Source organism: Podarcis filfolensis (genome assembly GCF_964270895.1).
Source record: "Podarcis filfolensis genome assembly, chromosome: 1".
Taxonomy (NCBI): Eukaryota; Metazoa; Chordata; class Lepidosauria; order Squamata; family Lacertidae; genus Podarcis; species Podarcis filfolensis.
The window spans coordinates 121401268-121412918 of NC_139604.1; the positions used below are offsets into that span (position 1 = coordinate 121401268).

General features: G+C 46.2%; 1 protein-coding gene across 5 annotated transcripts in view; it reads left to right on the forward strand.

Moving 5' to 3' along the window:
• AMN (amnion associated transmembrane protein) overlaps nucleotides 1-6049 on the forward strand; it is a gene marked incomplete at its 5' end in the record, with an annotated part of 73630 nt that extends 67581 nt beyond the window's left edge. For 3 of the 5 annotated variants that reach the window (XM_083615806.1, XM_083615809.1, XM_083615807.1), the window contains 2 exons: nucleotides 3601-3721; nucleotides 5621-6049. In XM_083615806.1, the coding sequence (XP_083471932.1) occupies nucleotides 3601-3721; nucleotides 5621-5734 (235 nt within the window). In that variant the 3' untranslated portion in view covers nucleotides 5735-6049. The remainder of the gene's footprint in view (nucleotides 1-3600; nucleotides 3722-5620) is intronic. The other 2 variants (XM_083615808.1, XM_083615805.1) reach the window with 2 other exon arrangements.
• Nucleotides 6050-11651: the final 5602 nt, after the last annotated feature.

An 11651-nucleotide genomic window follows, 5' to 3' on the forward strand; every position in this document is an offset into this window, starting at 1 on the left:
AGTAAGTGAAGTTAACTCACTATTAAAAGAAACAAGGCCTGCTCGGGAGAGTCAGGCCTAATGAGCACAGCAACTCTTCTTCGTAGGTCTTGCCCCTATGAGGCAGTTGTGGAGGCTGAAGATCCCTGCCTTCCCTGAGCTGCCGAAGTCTCTTCTTCCCCTGAGTCCTTTCCAAGTCACCTGAGACTATACCAGCGCGCCTGTCTCTGCTTCTCCCTCTTCATACTTCTCCTGGTCTTGGGAGACCAGGGGAGAGGGGAGCCTTCTAAACTAAAAATTCCCAAATGGTATAACATTCTACATAGGGAAGTTACTCCAACCCCAGAGTGGCTGGGGCAACCCAGTCAAATGGGTGGGGTACAAATAATAAACGTTGTTGTTGGTGGTGGTGTTGTTGTTGCTGCTCTTTTGTGAACCTCTTCCAGCTCTACAATATCCTTGTTGAGTTGACCAGAACTGTACACAGTATTCCAAGTGTGATCACACATGGATCTCTATAACGGTATTCTGGCATTGGCAGTTTTGCATGCATATACATATAGTCATTTAGTTGTGTCCGACTTTTCATGACCCCATGGACCAGAGCATGCCAGGCACTCCTGTCTTCCATTGCCTCCCACAATTTGGTCAAACTCATGCTGGTAGCTTCGAGAACACTGTCCAACCATGTCGTCCTCTGTCGTCCCCTTCTCCTTGTGCCCTCCATCTTTCCCAACATCAGGGTCTTTTCCAGGGAGTCTTCTCTTCTCATGAGGTGGCCAAAGTTTTGGAGCCTCAGCTTCAGGATCTGTCCTTCCAATGAGCACTCAGGGCTGATTTCCTTCAGAATGGATAGGTTTGATCTTCTTGCAGTCCATGGGACTCTCCAGAGTCTCCTCCAGCACCATAATTCAAAACCATCAATTCTTTGGCGATCAGCCTTCTTTGTGATCCAGCTCTTACTTCCATACATCACTCCTGGGAAAACCATAGCTTTAACTATACAGAACTTTGTCGGCAAGGTGATGTTTCTGCTTTTTAAGATGCTGTCTAGGTTTGTCATTGCTTTTCTGCCAAGAAGCAGGGGTCTTTTAATTTTGTGACTGCTGTCACCATCTGCAGTGATCATGAAACCCAAGAAAGTAAAATCTCTCACTGCCTCCATTTCTTCCCCTTCTATTTGCCAAGAGGTGATGGGCCCAGTGGCCATGATCTTAGTTTTTTGATGTTGAGCTTCAGGCAATATTTTGCGTTCTCCTCTTTCACCCTCATTAAGAGGTTCTTTAATTCTTCCTCACTTTCTGCCATCAAAGTTGTGTCATCTGCATATCTGAGGTTGTTGATATTTCTTCCGGCAATCTTAATTCCGGCTTATTTGCATACCATACATCCCTGCATATTTTGCATTAATTAAACCATTCAGTAATCCATTGTTACATCCACGAAAACTTATTTACACTGTTGAATTTGTCTTAATGCTGCCAGCGTTTTTAAATGAACACAATTTTCACCCATGCATTCAGTAAACATTTTCCAGTCTTCTTTGAACATACATTTTTCTTGTTCTCTTATTCTATATGTTAAATCTGCAAGCTCTGTGTATTCCATCAGTTTATGTTGCCATTCTTCTTTGCTTGGGACCTCGCTCGTTTTCCAGGCAGTTTTGCTTTCAGCCCTTTCCTAACCTTCTCTAGCATGGAATTGGACCCCTTTTCGCAGCTTCTGCACAACTCAGTATTGTCTACATGGGCATTGGCTCTCCAGGATCTCAGACAGGGACCTCCCCCTTCCCTGGAGATAACTTAGATTGAACCTGGGACCTCCTGCATGTAGAGTAGACGTGCTAACCATTGACAGACCCCAGATCTTCCTATGCCTATGCTATAGGCAGGAGGCGGGTGGGTGGAGAGAGCTTGACAGGCAGCCCTTTCCTCTGCTCTAGACTGACCTGCTTGCTCATCGCCATTCTGCCGTTTCAGTAGACTATATAAACACATGCTGCAGATATCCAGTGGGCGTAGTGCTTGGTCACGGTGCGTGCGTGCCCCTGGCAAGCTTCCAGCTGAAGTCCCAAATGCTCCTTCTATGCGCTCTCAGGGGTAATCTCCGTTCTCGGTGTGCTCCACCAGCTGGCAAACCAATGCGCCATGCTCTGTGTGCTTGGGCTGTTCCTGTTCATTAGTGCTAGCCGTTCGCCCCCCACACACACACACACACCAGGCAGCAAAGCTCCTGGGCCTTGCTTGTTTTCCTTGCTAGTGTCAAGCTGATTAGCATTTCCCAGCAATAAAACAGGAGCTTCGTTTAATTTCTAAATAAAACTCCAAACTTCCGTTGCTGAGAATATAGCATGCATTTCCCTGTGGTGTGGATTTGGAAACTGGGTTTTCTATTGAGACAAAATGTCCTCTCTCTCCCCCTCTCCCTCCTTTTTTTTAAAGGCAGGAGGTGTTGGAGGAAATCTTTTTGTAAATAGAGGATCAGAGCAACCAGGCAAGGAACCTTCCTGTTCTGTGCCTATTTGCATTATCGGTTGTCCTGGGAAAATGTTCTTTGAAGTCACTACAGCCTGTTGGTTTGTGACTATAATCAGGTGGTGAGTAAGAGAGTGAATTGAGTTTGAAATGGTCAACAACTCGAGAGGAGACAAGGGTCTCTTGACTCATTTCTCCTTATCCCAGGTTAAGCAATCATGTAAGTTATGCGACTGTCGTCATCAATGGTGTTTCAGTTTCATGGTCACTTGTTCAAACATACACACTATATATACACCCAGTGCTTTTTGGGGGGAGGGGGTTGCGCAAGGGTACGCATACCCCTAAACATTTTGTGAATCTAACGGGAGAAGAATCTAAAAAAATTATTTTTTTTAGTTTCTTCTCTAGCACTGTGAATCGTCAGGTCTACAGAGCCGGGGGGGGGGGGGGAGCAATAGGCAAGAAGCAACTTGACATGAGGGTGGCATGATCAGGTGCAGTAAAGGTGAAGCAGATGCAAGAGGCAGGGGTTAGGACAGGGGAAGCTTGCCAGGGAAGGAGTTATTTTGTAGGGGAAGTGGAAGGGTCAAGACTTCTCACATGACCTCTGTTGGCCTACTGGTGATCAAGAGGTAAGGTAAAGGTAAAGGACCCCTAAACGGTTTAGTCCAGTCAGAGGTGACTATGGGGTTGTGGCGTTCATCTCGCTTTCAGGCTGAGGGAGTTTGTCCACAGACAGCTTTCTGGGTCATGAAGCCAGCAGGACTAAACTGCTTCTGGCACAACGGAACACCGTGACGAAAACCAGAGCACACGGAAATGCCGTTTACCTTCCTGCCACAGTGGTACCTATTCATCTACTTGCACTGGCATGCTTTCGAACTGCAAGGTTGGCAGGAGCTGGAACAGAGCAACAGGAACTCACTCTGTTGCGGGCATTCAAACCGCTGGCCTCAAGAAGCCTCTCTTGTATCTGGCTGTCCACCCTCCTTTGGCCAGTGTTCAGTGACGGTGCACAGCTTAAATCTTTGACCATTCCCTGAGTTCAGGGCCTCCAAATGAAACCTCTTATGAGATCAACACAGAATCATAGAATTTCATGACTGTTGTTTGTGCTGATTTCCAGTCATTTCTCCTTCTACAGATCTCTCGCGTCCGTTCATTTTACCTCCTTGTGGAGCCGAAAAAGGGACCTGGATCTTTCAGGAGAAACAGCCGACAAGGGGTTTGATAATCCCATTTTCGACACACCATGTGACCCAGTGGTAATAATTCCACCTTTATGTAAATCATCAACTTGCAACAGTGGCTCCTTCTGCATCATCTTAGCACAGAGAGAAGTCTGCTGCACAAGTCAATGGATCTCAAAAATGAATGGCTATGAAGTTGCACGAATGCCCGATTGCAGCTTATGTTTGTAGGGTAGCTTGTAGCAAAGCTAGGGGATTCTTTTAAATGGCAGCAGGGTGGGGGTGGTTAGATAGTAATCCCCCTCAGGGCAGGGGTCAGCCCCCTTGTATGGTGCAATGCACATTTCATGGCACTGTAGAAATAAATAATGAAAGGAGAAGAAAGGAGGATTTATATTCCAAGTGCTCAACAAAGATCCTTCTGTGCACCTGGAGGCTTCTCCCCAACCACCCCCTTTCTCCTGATTCAGAGACTCCAGAATCCTATAGACTCATTTCAGTCACTGGGCAAGATGCTAAAATATTTTCTGGTATTTTAGCTAATAGATTGGCAAATATATTACCGTATTTTTTGCTCCATAAGATGCACTTTCCCCCTCCTAAAAAGTAAGGGGAAATGTGTGTGCGTCTTATGGAGCGAATGCAGGTGGGAGGCTCTGCTCAGCGCTCCCTTTCACGAGCCGTGTGGAGCATGTGTGCAGGTTTTTCCCCGAGGAGGGAGAAGGGCAGCCCGTCACAGCCAGGTACCTAGTGTAATCCATGCAGGTCAAGCAGGTTTCATTAAGCATAGGCATATAGTAGTTCCTGCATGTAAGATGCTGAATGCAGTATATTACGGAAAACTGTCAAGAAATTCATGTGTGATTGCTTCATTAGATGCTCATAAAGCTTTTGATAAAATGCATGGGAATTATTTGTACCTACTCCTTTCTCAAAAGAACTTTGATGATGGTTTTACATTAGCATCACAAACTTTATATACTAATAGCGAGGCAGTAGTTAGGGTTAATGTACCTGACTCTTCCACTCTGTAGATGTACAGAGAGGTACAAAGCAAGGCTGCCCTCTGTCCCTGCTACCTTTCATGTTTGCAATGGAGCCACTCGCAAACGCTGTTCAAAATAATAATAAAATCAACAGCGTTATATGTAACGGTCAATCCTATCCACTCAATTTGCTTGCTGATGATATAGCACTGGTGGTCTCTGATCCAGAGGTGTCGCTAATGGAGGCCATTGGGGAAATTAAAGCGTTTAGTAGATTTGACTGGATTGAGAAATAATAAAACAAAATCAGAATGGTTGCATCTGAATGTACCAGTTGAATTAAGAGATGAATTAAGAGAGAAGACAGGCTTTCAGATCTGTCCACGATATATTAAATATCTTGGAATTCACCACCACATCGCCACCCTTCCACATTCTTCGTTCCAGCAGTCCAGGCTGGAATATTCCAAAACCTACCAAGCTGTAGATTTAGGACTAAACCACATGTAATGTTGAGCACATCATCAGCACACCCCCATTTGTTGAAAAGCAGCAATCAGGACCAGGAGGTATCTTTAACCATTTACATGCACCACAGTTGCTTTCTGGATTGAACCCCCCCAAGCCAAGAAAGAGTGCAATTGTGAACAGCATGCTTAACACAGCATGCAGTTTGGTCCTTAGAATAAAGCAAAGATAGGGAAAAGGTTTTGTGCAGTATAAGCAACTTTGCATATATATATATATATATATATATATATATATATATATATATCCCCAGATATCCAGCTTTTCTTAGTGCAGAAGTGGGTTATCATGTGCACAGCAAACGAACAGCCTTGAGCATTGCTTTGTGAAACGTAAGTGCTGCGTTGACAATATGGATTCATCTCAACCCATAAGATCGACTTTCTCTTCAAAGGATTTAAGCTCCAGAGTTATATTTTGCACCAGCCGCATTAAACACTCTGGTCTCTCTCTCTTCTAGGCTTTAGCTGGTGCGTGCTCCATGGAGGAGGAGGCACCGAAGGAGATGGCAAGCAAAAATAGCGAGCTCTATTACATTAATCCTTTATATGATGAAACGGAACTTTGTGCTTAACATCAAAGCTGTCAGAGGAAGACAATCCTGCCGTCCTGTACTCTGCTTGCCGTTTCAAACAGGCTCAGCCACTGCGGAGACCGGCTCACCAATGCACAGATCCTGCTCACTTCAGTGGGGACAGTGCAGAAGAATTCCCTGGTGATCAGCCCCCAAAGTTATTTTGACGCTGCCTTGTCTTAAAAATACTGCTTAATTTTCAAATGGGAGAGCATATCAAATTGCTGGGTGGTCCTCATGAAAATCATAAAGGGTCTGCAAATCTTTTTCTCATCAGTAGTGGAATGTATATCGTCACTGAATTTCAATAAAGAATGCCTATCACACTAAAGCAATTAGAGCCTATTTTGTATCATTTGTGCATTGCTATTCCCTCCCATCCTTAAGGGAGAGCAGTGAGTGGGATGGCATCACCCAAGAACCTCTCCACCTGCCTGGTGACTGTGGAACGCCCTCCCATCAGATGTCAAAGAGAACAACAACTACCAGACTTTTAGAAGACATCTGAAGGCAGCCCTGTTTAGGGAAGCTTTTAATGTTTGATGCATTACGGTATTTTGATATTTTGCTGGAAGCCGCCCCGAGTGGCTGGGGAAGCCCAGCCAGATGGGCGGGGTATAAATAATAAATTATTATTATTATTATTATTATTATTATTATTATTATTATTATTATTATTCCCCGACAGCTTAGGGTAGGCTTGGGAGTCAAGGGCAGGTGGCGTGCCGAATGGCACCCCCCCTAAGTGAGGAGACCCGGGGTGGTCCGCCCCCGACCCCCTTCCTACGCCCCTGCTTGCATGCAGAACGTCCCACATTCAAACGCTAATATCTCTGGCTAGGGCTGGGGAAGACTCTCTGGCTGAAAACGTGTCATGTCTCTGCCACTCAGAATAGACACAGTACCGAGCTAGATGGAGCAATAGCCTGGGTCAATATATGGCAGCTTCCTGCATTGCTGGACTTCTAGCTGAACTCAATAGGTTGGAATCTACATCTGAATTCTCACAGAATTTTGGAACAGTCTCTCTCTTTTAATGATCCTCACCATCAAATTGCTGCCTTGTAGAAAGGCACCTTGAAAGGCGATGAATTCAGGCACACACACACCCTCAATGAATTCTCAGTGAGAATTCGCATATTTTCTTCTTCTAGTGCTTCGCTCAGCATTGTAGGGGCTGCATATGCAATCAGGCAGTGATTTGTGTGAACAGGACTGGCACAGATAAGTTTCAATGTCACTTGCTGTTCCTCTGGCTGCTTTTAGAGAGATTATCTAGAGATTTTCTCCTCAGAATTCTTAGCAAGTGCTCCCTTCCTCCAGTATTTTACTTATGCTCAGATTTTCTCGTTTCATTTTATCGGAGTCTGACATTTGGTCTCATAGCTTCTTTGGGATTCTCCAGACGGTTTTCTGATGCCAGAAGAGAAATTCGTTTTCAGAATGAGAAAGGTGAAGAGAGGTGAGGTACAAAGGACCCTGGGTAAGATCACAGACACATTCACACATGCAAACCCAGACCTTTAAAACAGGGGCGGGGAAGCCTTCTGAGCCCAAGGACTCAGCGATACAGCTGCAAATAAAACGTTTTAAACATGTTGTAAAGTGCAATATACAAATATGACACCAGATGGCAACAGTGTCAATGGCTGTTCAATGTATTTTTCAAAATGTTTTTTTTTTAAGCGTTTTTCCATGTGTGAAGATTCCACCTATGTCTTGCTTTCCATGGTGGGGAACATTTTGAGAGCTGTGGGTCAGTGACAGGAAGGGGCAGAGGAAAACGGGGGCAGAACAGTGTATGTGATTCTTACCTTCACACAATTCACTACTTTCCTGTCACACAAAGGACACCCAAACTCCTTGACAGGAGCGAGCCAGCAGTAATTCATACTGAGCAAGTTGAAGCTAATTCTTTATTAACAAAAACAGGATCTGCAGAGGAGTGTAAGGCCTAATGAGCACAGCAACTCATCTCCGGCAGGTCTTGCCCCCATGAAGCCATTGCTGAGATTGAATGTCCCAACCTTCCCACAGCTGCCTCCTTTCCAGGGTTTTCCTCAAGCAACCTGAGACTGAGCTTGCGTGAAGCTAACTTCTCCTCCGCCCTCTTCATGCCTCTCCTGATTCTGGGAGACCAGGAGAGAGGGGAGCTTGTCACAACAGGAGGGGGAAACACCTGTGACTCTCCACCAGCCTGACCCATCTCTGCCTCTTGGCTTCCCTCCTCTCCTGCTTCAGCTTCTGCTCCTGATTCTGGACTGCTCTCTGCCACAGACTCCCCCTGCCCACTTGTTGTTGTTTAGTTGTTTAGTTGTGTCCGACTCTTCGTGACCCCATGGACCAGAGCACACCAGGCACTCTGTCTTCCACTGCCTCCTGCAGTTTGGTCAAACTCATGCTGGTAGCTCCGAGAACACTGTCCAACCATCTCATCCTCTGTCGTCCCCTTCTCCTTGTGCCCTCCATCATTCCCAATATCAGGGTCTTTTCCAGGGAGTCTTCTCTTCTCATGAGGTGGCCAAAGTATTGGAGCCTCAGCTTCAGGACCTGTCCTTCCAGGGAGCACTCAGGGCTGATTTCCTTCAGAATGGATAGGTTTGATCTTCTTGCAGTCCATGGGACTCTCAAGAGTCTCCTTCAGCACCATAATTCAAAAGCATCAATTCTTCGGCGATCAGCCTTCTTTATGGTCCAGCTCTCACTTTCATACATCACTACTGGGAAAACCATAGCTTCAACTATACGGACCTTTGTTGGCAAGGTGATGTCTCTGCTTTTTTGCCTTTTTTGTCCCTGCCCACTAAGCTCTGTTTCAGTTTATGACAACTCCTCCTCCTAGCCTTCTCCCTCTTCTCCCTTCGACCACTCATTGTGGCAGGATGGGGCCTGGCAACGCTTACAATCATCCCATCTTATGGTGTTTTCCCAGCGTGATGGATTGGGTGGGAGAGAGAAAGAAAGAGAACATGTATCCAATCAGCAAAAGGGTATGCAATGTATTTGCATACAGCCTCGGTCCAGTATACCTGAAGGAGCATCTCCACCCCCATCGTTCAGCCTGGACACTGAGATCCAGCGCTGAGGGCCTTCTGGCAGTTCCCTCATTGCGAGAAGTGATGTTACAGGGAACCAGGCAGAGGGCCTTCTTGGTAGTGGCGCCTGCCCTGTGGAACGCCCTCCCAGCAGATGTCAAGGCAATAAACAACTATTTTACTTTTAAAAGACAACTGAAGGCAGCCCTCTTTAGGGAAGTTTAATGTCTGATGCTGTGTTGTTTTTAATATTCAGTTGGAAGCCGCCCAGAGTGGCTGGGGAAACCCAGCCAGATGGGCGGGGTATAAATAATAAATTATTATATTATTATTATTATATTTGCCCCATTCCCTGGAGTTGATTGTTCAGTAATGTTCCTTCATGAAAATGGGAAGGAGAGATTAAAAAGGATTTTCCCTCGGTTCTTCTTTGACAAGTTATAAGCATCACTTCATAGTTTTGACAGGAAGCTTAGGGCTTTGCAGGAAAGCAAGGAGGAAACTCAGTCCTCCGACTCCTCCCCCCCCCCTCCCTGAGCATACACACCAACCCTGCCATATGAGGCGACTGCCTTACTCTGCCAATTGATAGGGCCGGCATTGAGCAGCAGCAGCAGGCAAATACCTCCGGTTTCAAACCAAAGAGAACCAGTTCTTCCCTCACATTGGCATTGCATTACAAGACTTCATTTTTAAAAGGCCAACAGCAGGATCTTCTGCAAATGGGAAAGTGACGAAAACACACACGCAACTGCAGTTTATTGATGGGAGCCTGCCGGCAGATGATCTGCACAGGAAGTTATGGCAACTTGATTCTCCCCCGCCCGCCCTTATTCTTTTTTACTGTTATTATTTTAGTGGCTAGAATCCCTCTTCCTTTTCTCTCTCTCTCCCTTTGGAGAGGAGACCTTGGAACTCATTTTGATATATATCACGAGCACTGCCAAAATGTGACAGCTACTCTATAGCATTTAAAAGCATTGCGCACCTGTCTCCAGGATAATGGCTCGCTGGAGATGTGGGGATGAAAATTGAATTTGTCTTCCAATATGTTTCTTGCCCAGATCAGATGTACCTCCTTTTCCAAACCTCGGCATGGGCTGGTTTACTGCCATAAATGGGAGCAGGAGGAAAGCATGCACACAAATGATGGGAAGGTCTTTCCAATGACCTTCGGGAAGGCTTTGGAAATGCAAGCTAAGCATCAGAAGCAGCGCTGGATCAAGGATGCGCCAGTGGGAGGGCAGAAGATGATGTGGTCGCTTGCTCCCTCCTGATTTCAAACCACACGTGATTGGTTGGTGGGAGATGGGGCAGTTGCGGCTCAGGGGGAAGAGCGTAGCACCCAAAACAGGACATGTTGGGATGGTATCAGTAATTCCAGGATGTCCTGGTCATGTGATGGTTGATGAGTATGGGAAAGTGCAAAGCCAGGCTAATAAGGGGTGTAACCTGGGGAGAGTTCTGGGGGCCAGGCAGAAAGACTTGGAGGGCCACATTTGCTCCATAGGCCTGAGGTCACCGATCCTGGACTTACAAGGTTGCAATAACAAAATCGTACACATGACACATTTTGAACACTCGGAGAGTGTAATAATAATAATAATAATAATAATAATAATAATAATAATAATAATAATTTATTTATCCCCTGCCCATCTGGCTGAGTTTCCCCAGCCACTCTGGGTGGCTTCCAACAGAATATTAAAATACAATAACCTATTAAACATTAAAAGCTTCCCTAAACAGGGCTGCCTTCAGATGTCCTTCAAAAGTCTGGTAGTTGTTTTTCTCTTTGACATCTGGTGGGAGGGTGTTCCACAGGGCGGGTGCCACTACCGAGAAGGCCCTCTGCAAATGTCGTTTGTTTTATTTTCATGCCAGGGAAAGCTTCTCTGGTGGCTGATGTTATAGGCAAAGAAGTAAGCCAAGCTAAAAAAATAGAAAAAGGCTGCACATCCTATGGCAGAGTTGGGAAAACTTTTGTTTGTGTGTGTGTGTGTGTGTGTGTGTGTGTGTGTGTGTGTGTGTGTGTTCCCTTCCATGCAACCTACTGAGGGTCACACGCCAGTGGTGGGTGGAGCCAGGGGTAAAAGTGGGTGGGGCAACCCATGCAAATTTCCCTTTTGTAGTTTCTGCGTTCTCTTCCTCTGTATCCTCCTTCCAGCCTGCCAAGAGGCAGCATCCTAGTTGAAGGACATATTCCCACCTGGCAAAAACGGGGGGGGGGGCGCTAAGCAGGGCCAGTGAGGGATGTGGGTTGGGGAGGGTTATGAGGGCCACGTAGAGAGCCCTCAGGGGCCACATTGCTCCCCAAGCCTGAAGCTCCCTCTAAAGTTCTGCTGTACATTTCCTCCTGGAAACATTTCAGCGTTTCCTTCCGATCCCTTCTTTCCCGCATTTTCAGTCTGTTTCGGCTCTCTTCATCCTTGCAGATATTTGTGTCAGTGCTTGGGAGAGAAAAGGAAAGAAAAGCTGCCTGCTGAACACAGCCCTGACTAAGGGGCCAGGAAAAGAAAAAAGGCAATAATTATAGGGACTGTTGCCCAGCTCAGCGGTGAAACGCAATTTCTCAGCCAAGAGGGTGCAGCGGGTGAGGGCATCTTGGTACAAATATACCAGTGCGAAAATCGAGTGAGTCACGCAGAGGGATGTTTTGATCTAAGGAGAGCGTGTGCCAGGGATAACATGGCAAACTGCAGGGTATGTCAAGGAGGAGGAGGGCTTCAGCCGGCGTGAAATTTATGCCACCTATCAAGGCAGGTTAGCGGTTTGGTATTTGGGAGTCAGGATTCCCTCGGCTAGCGAGGATGATTTCGCAAGGCGTTAGCATCAGCGGCGAGAGCTTAAGGTCACTTACTGAAAAGACTTTAATTAAAGCG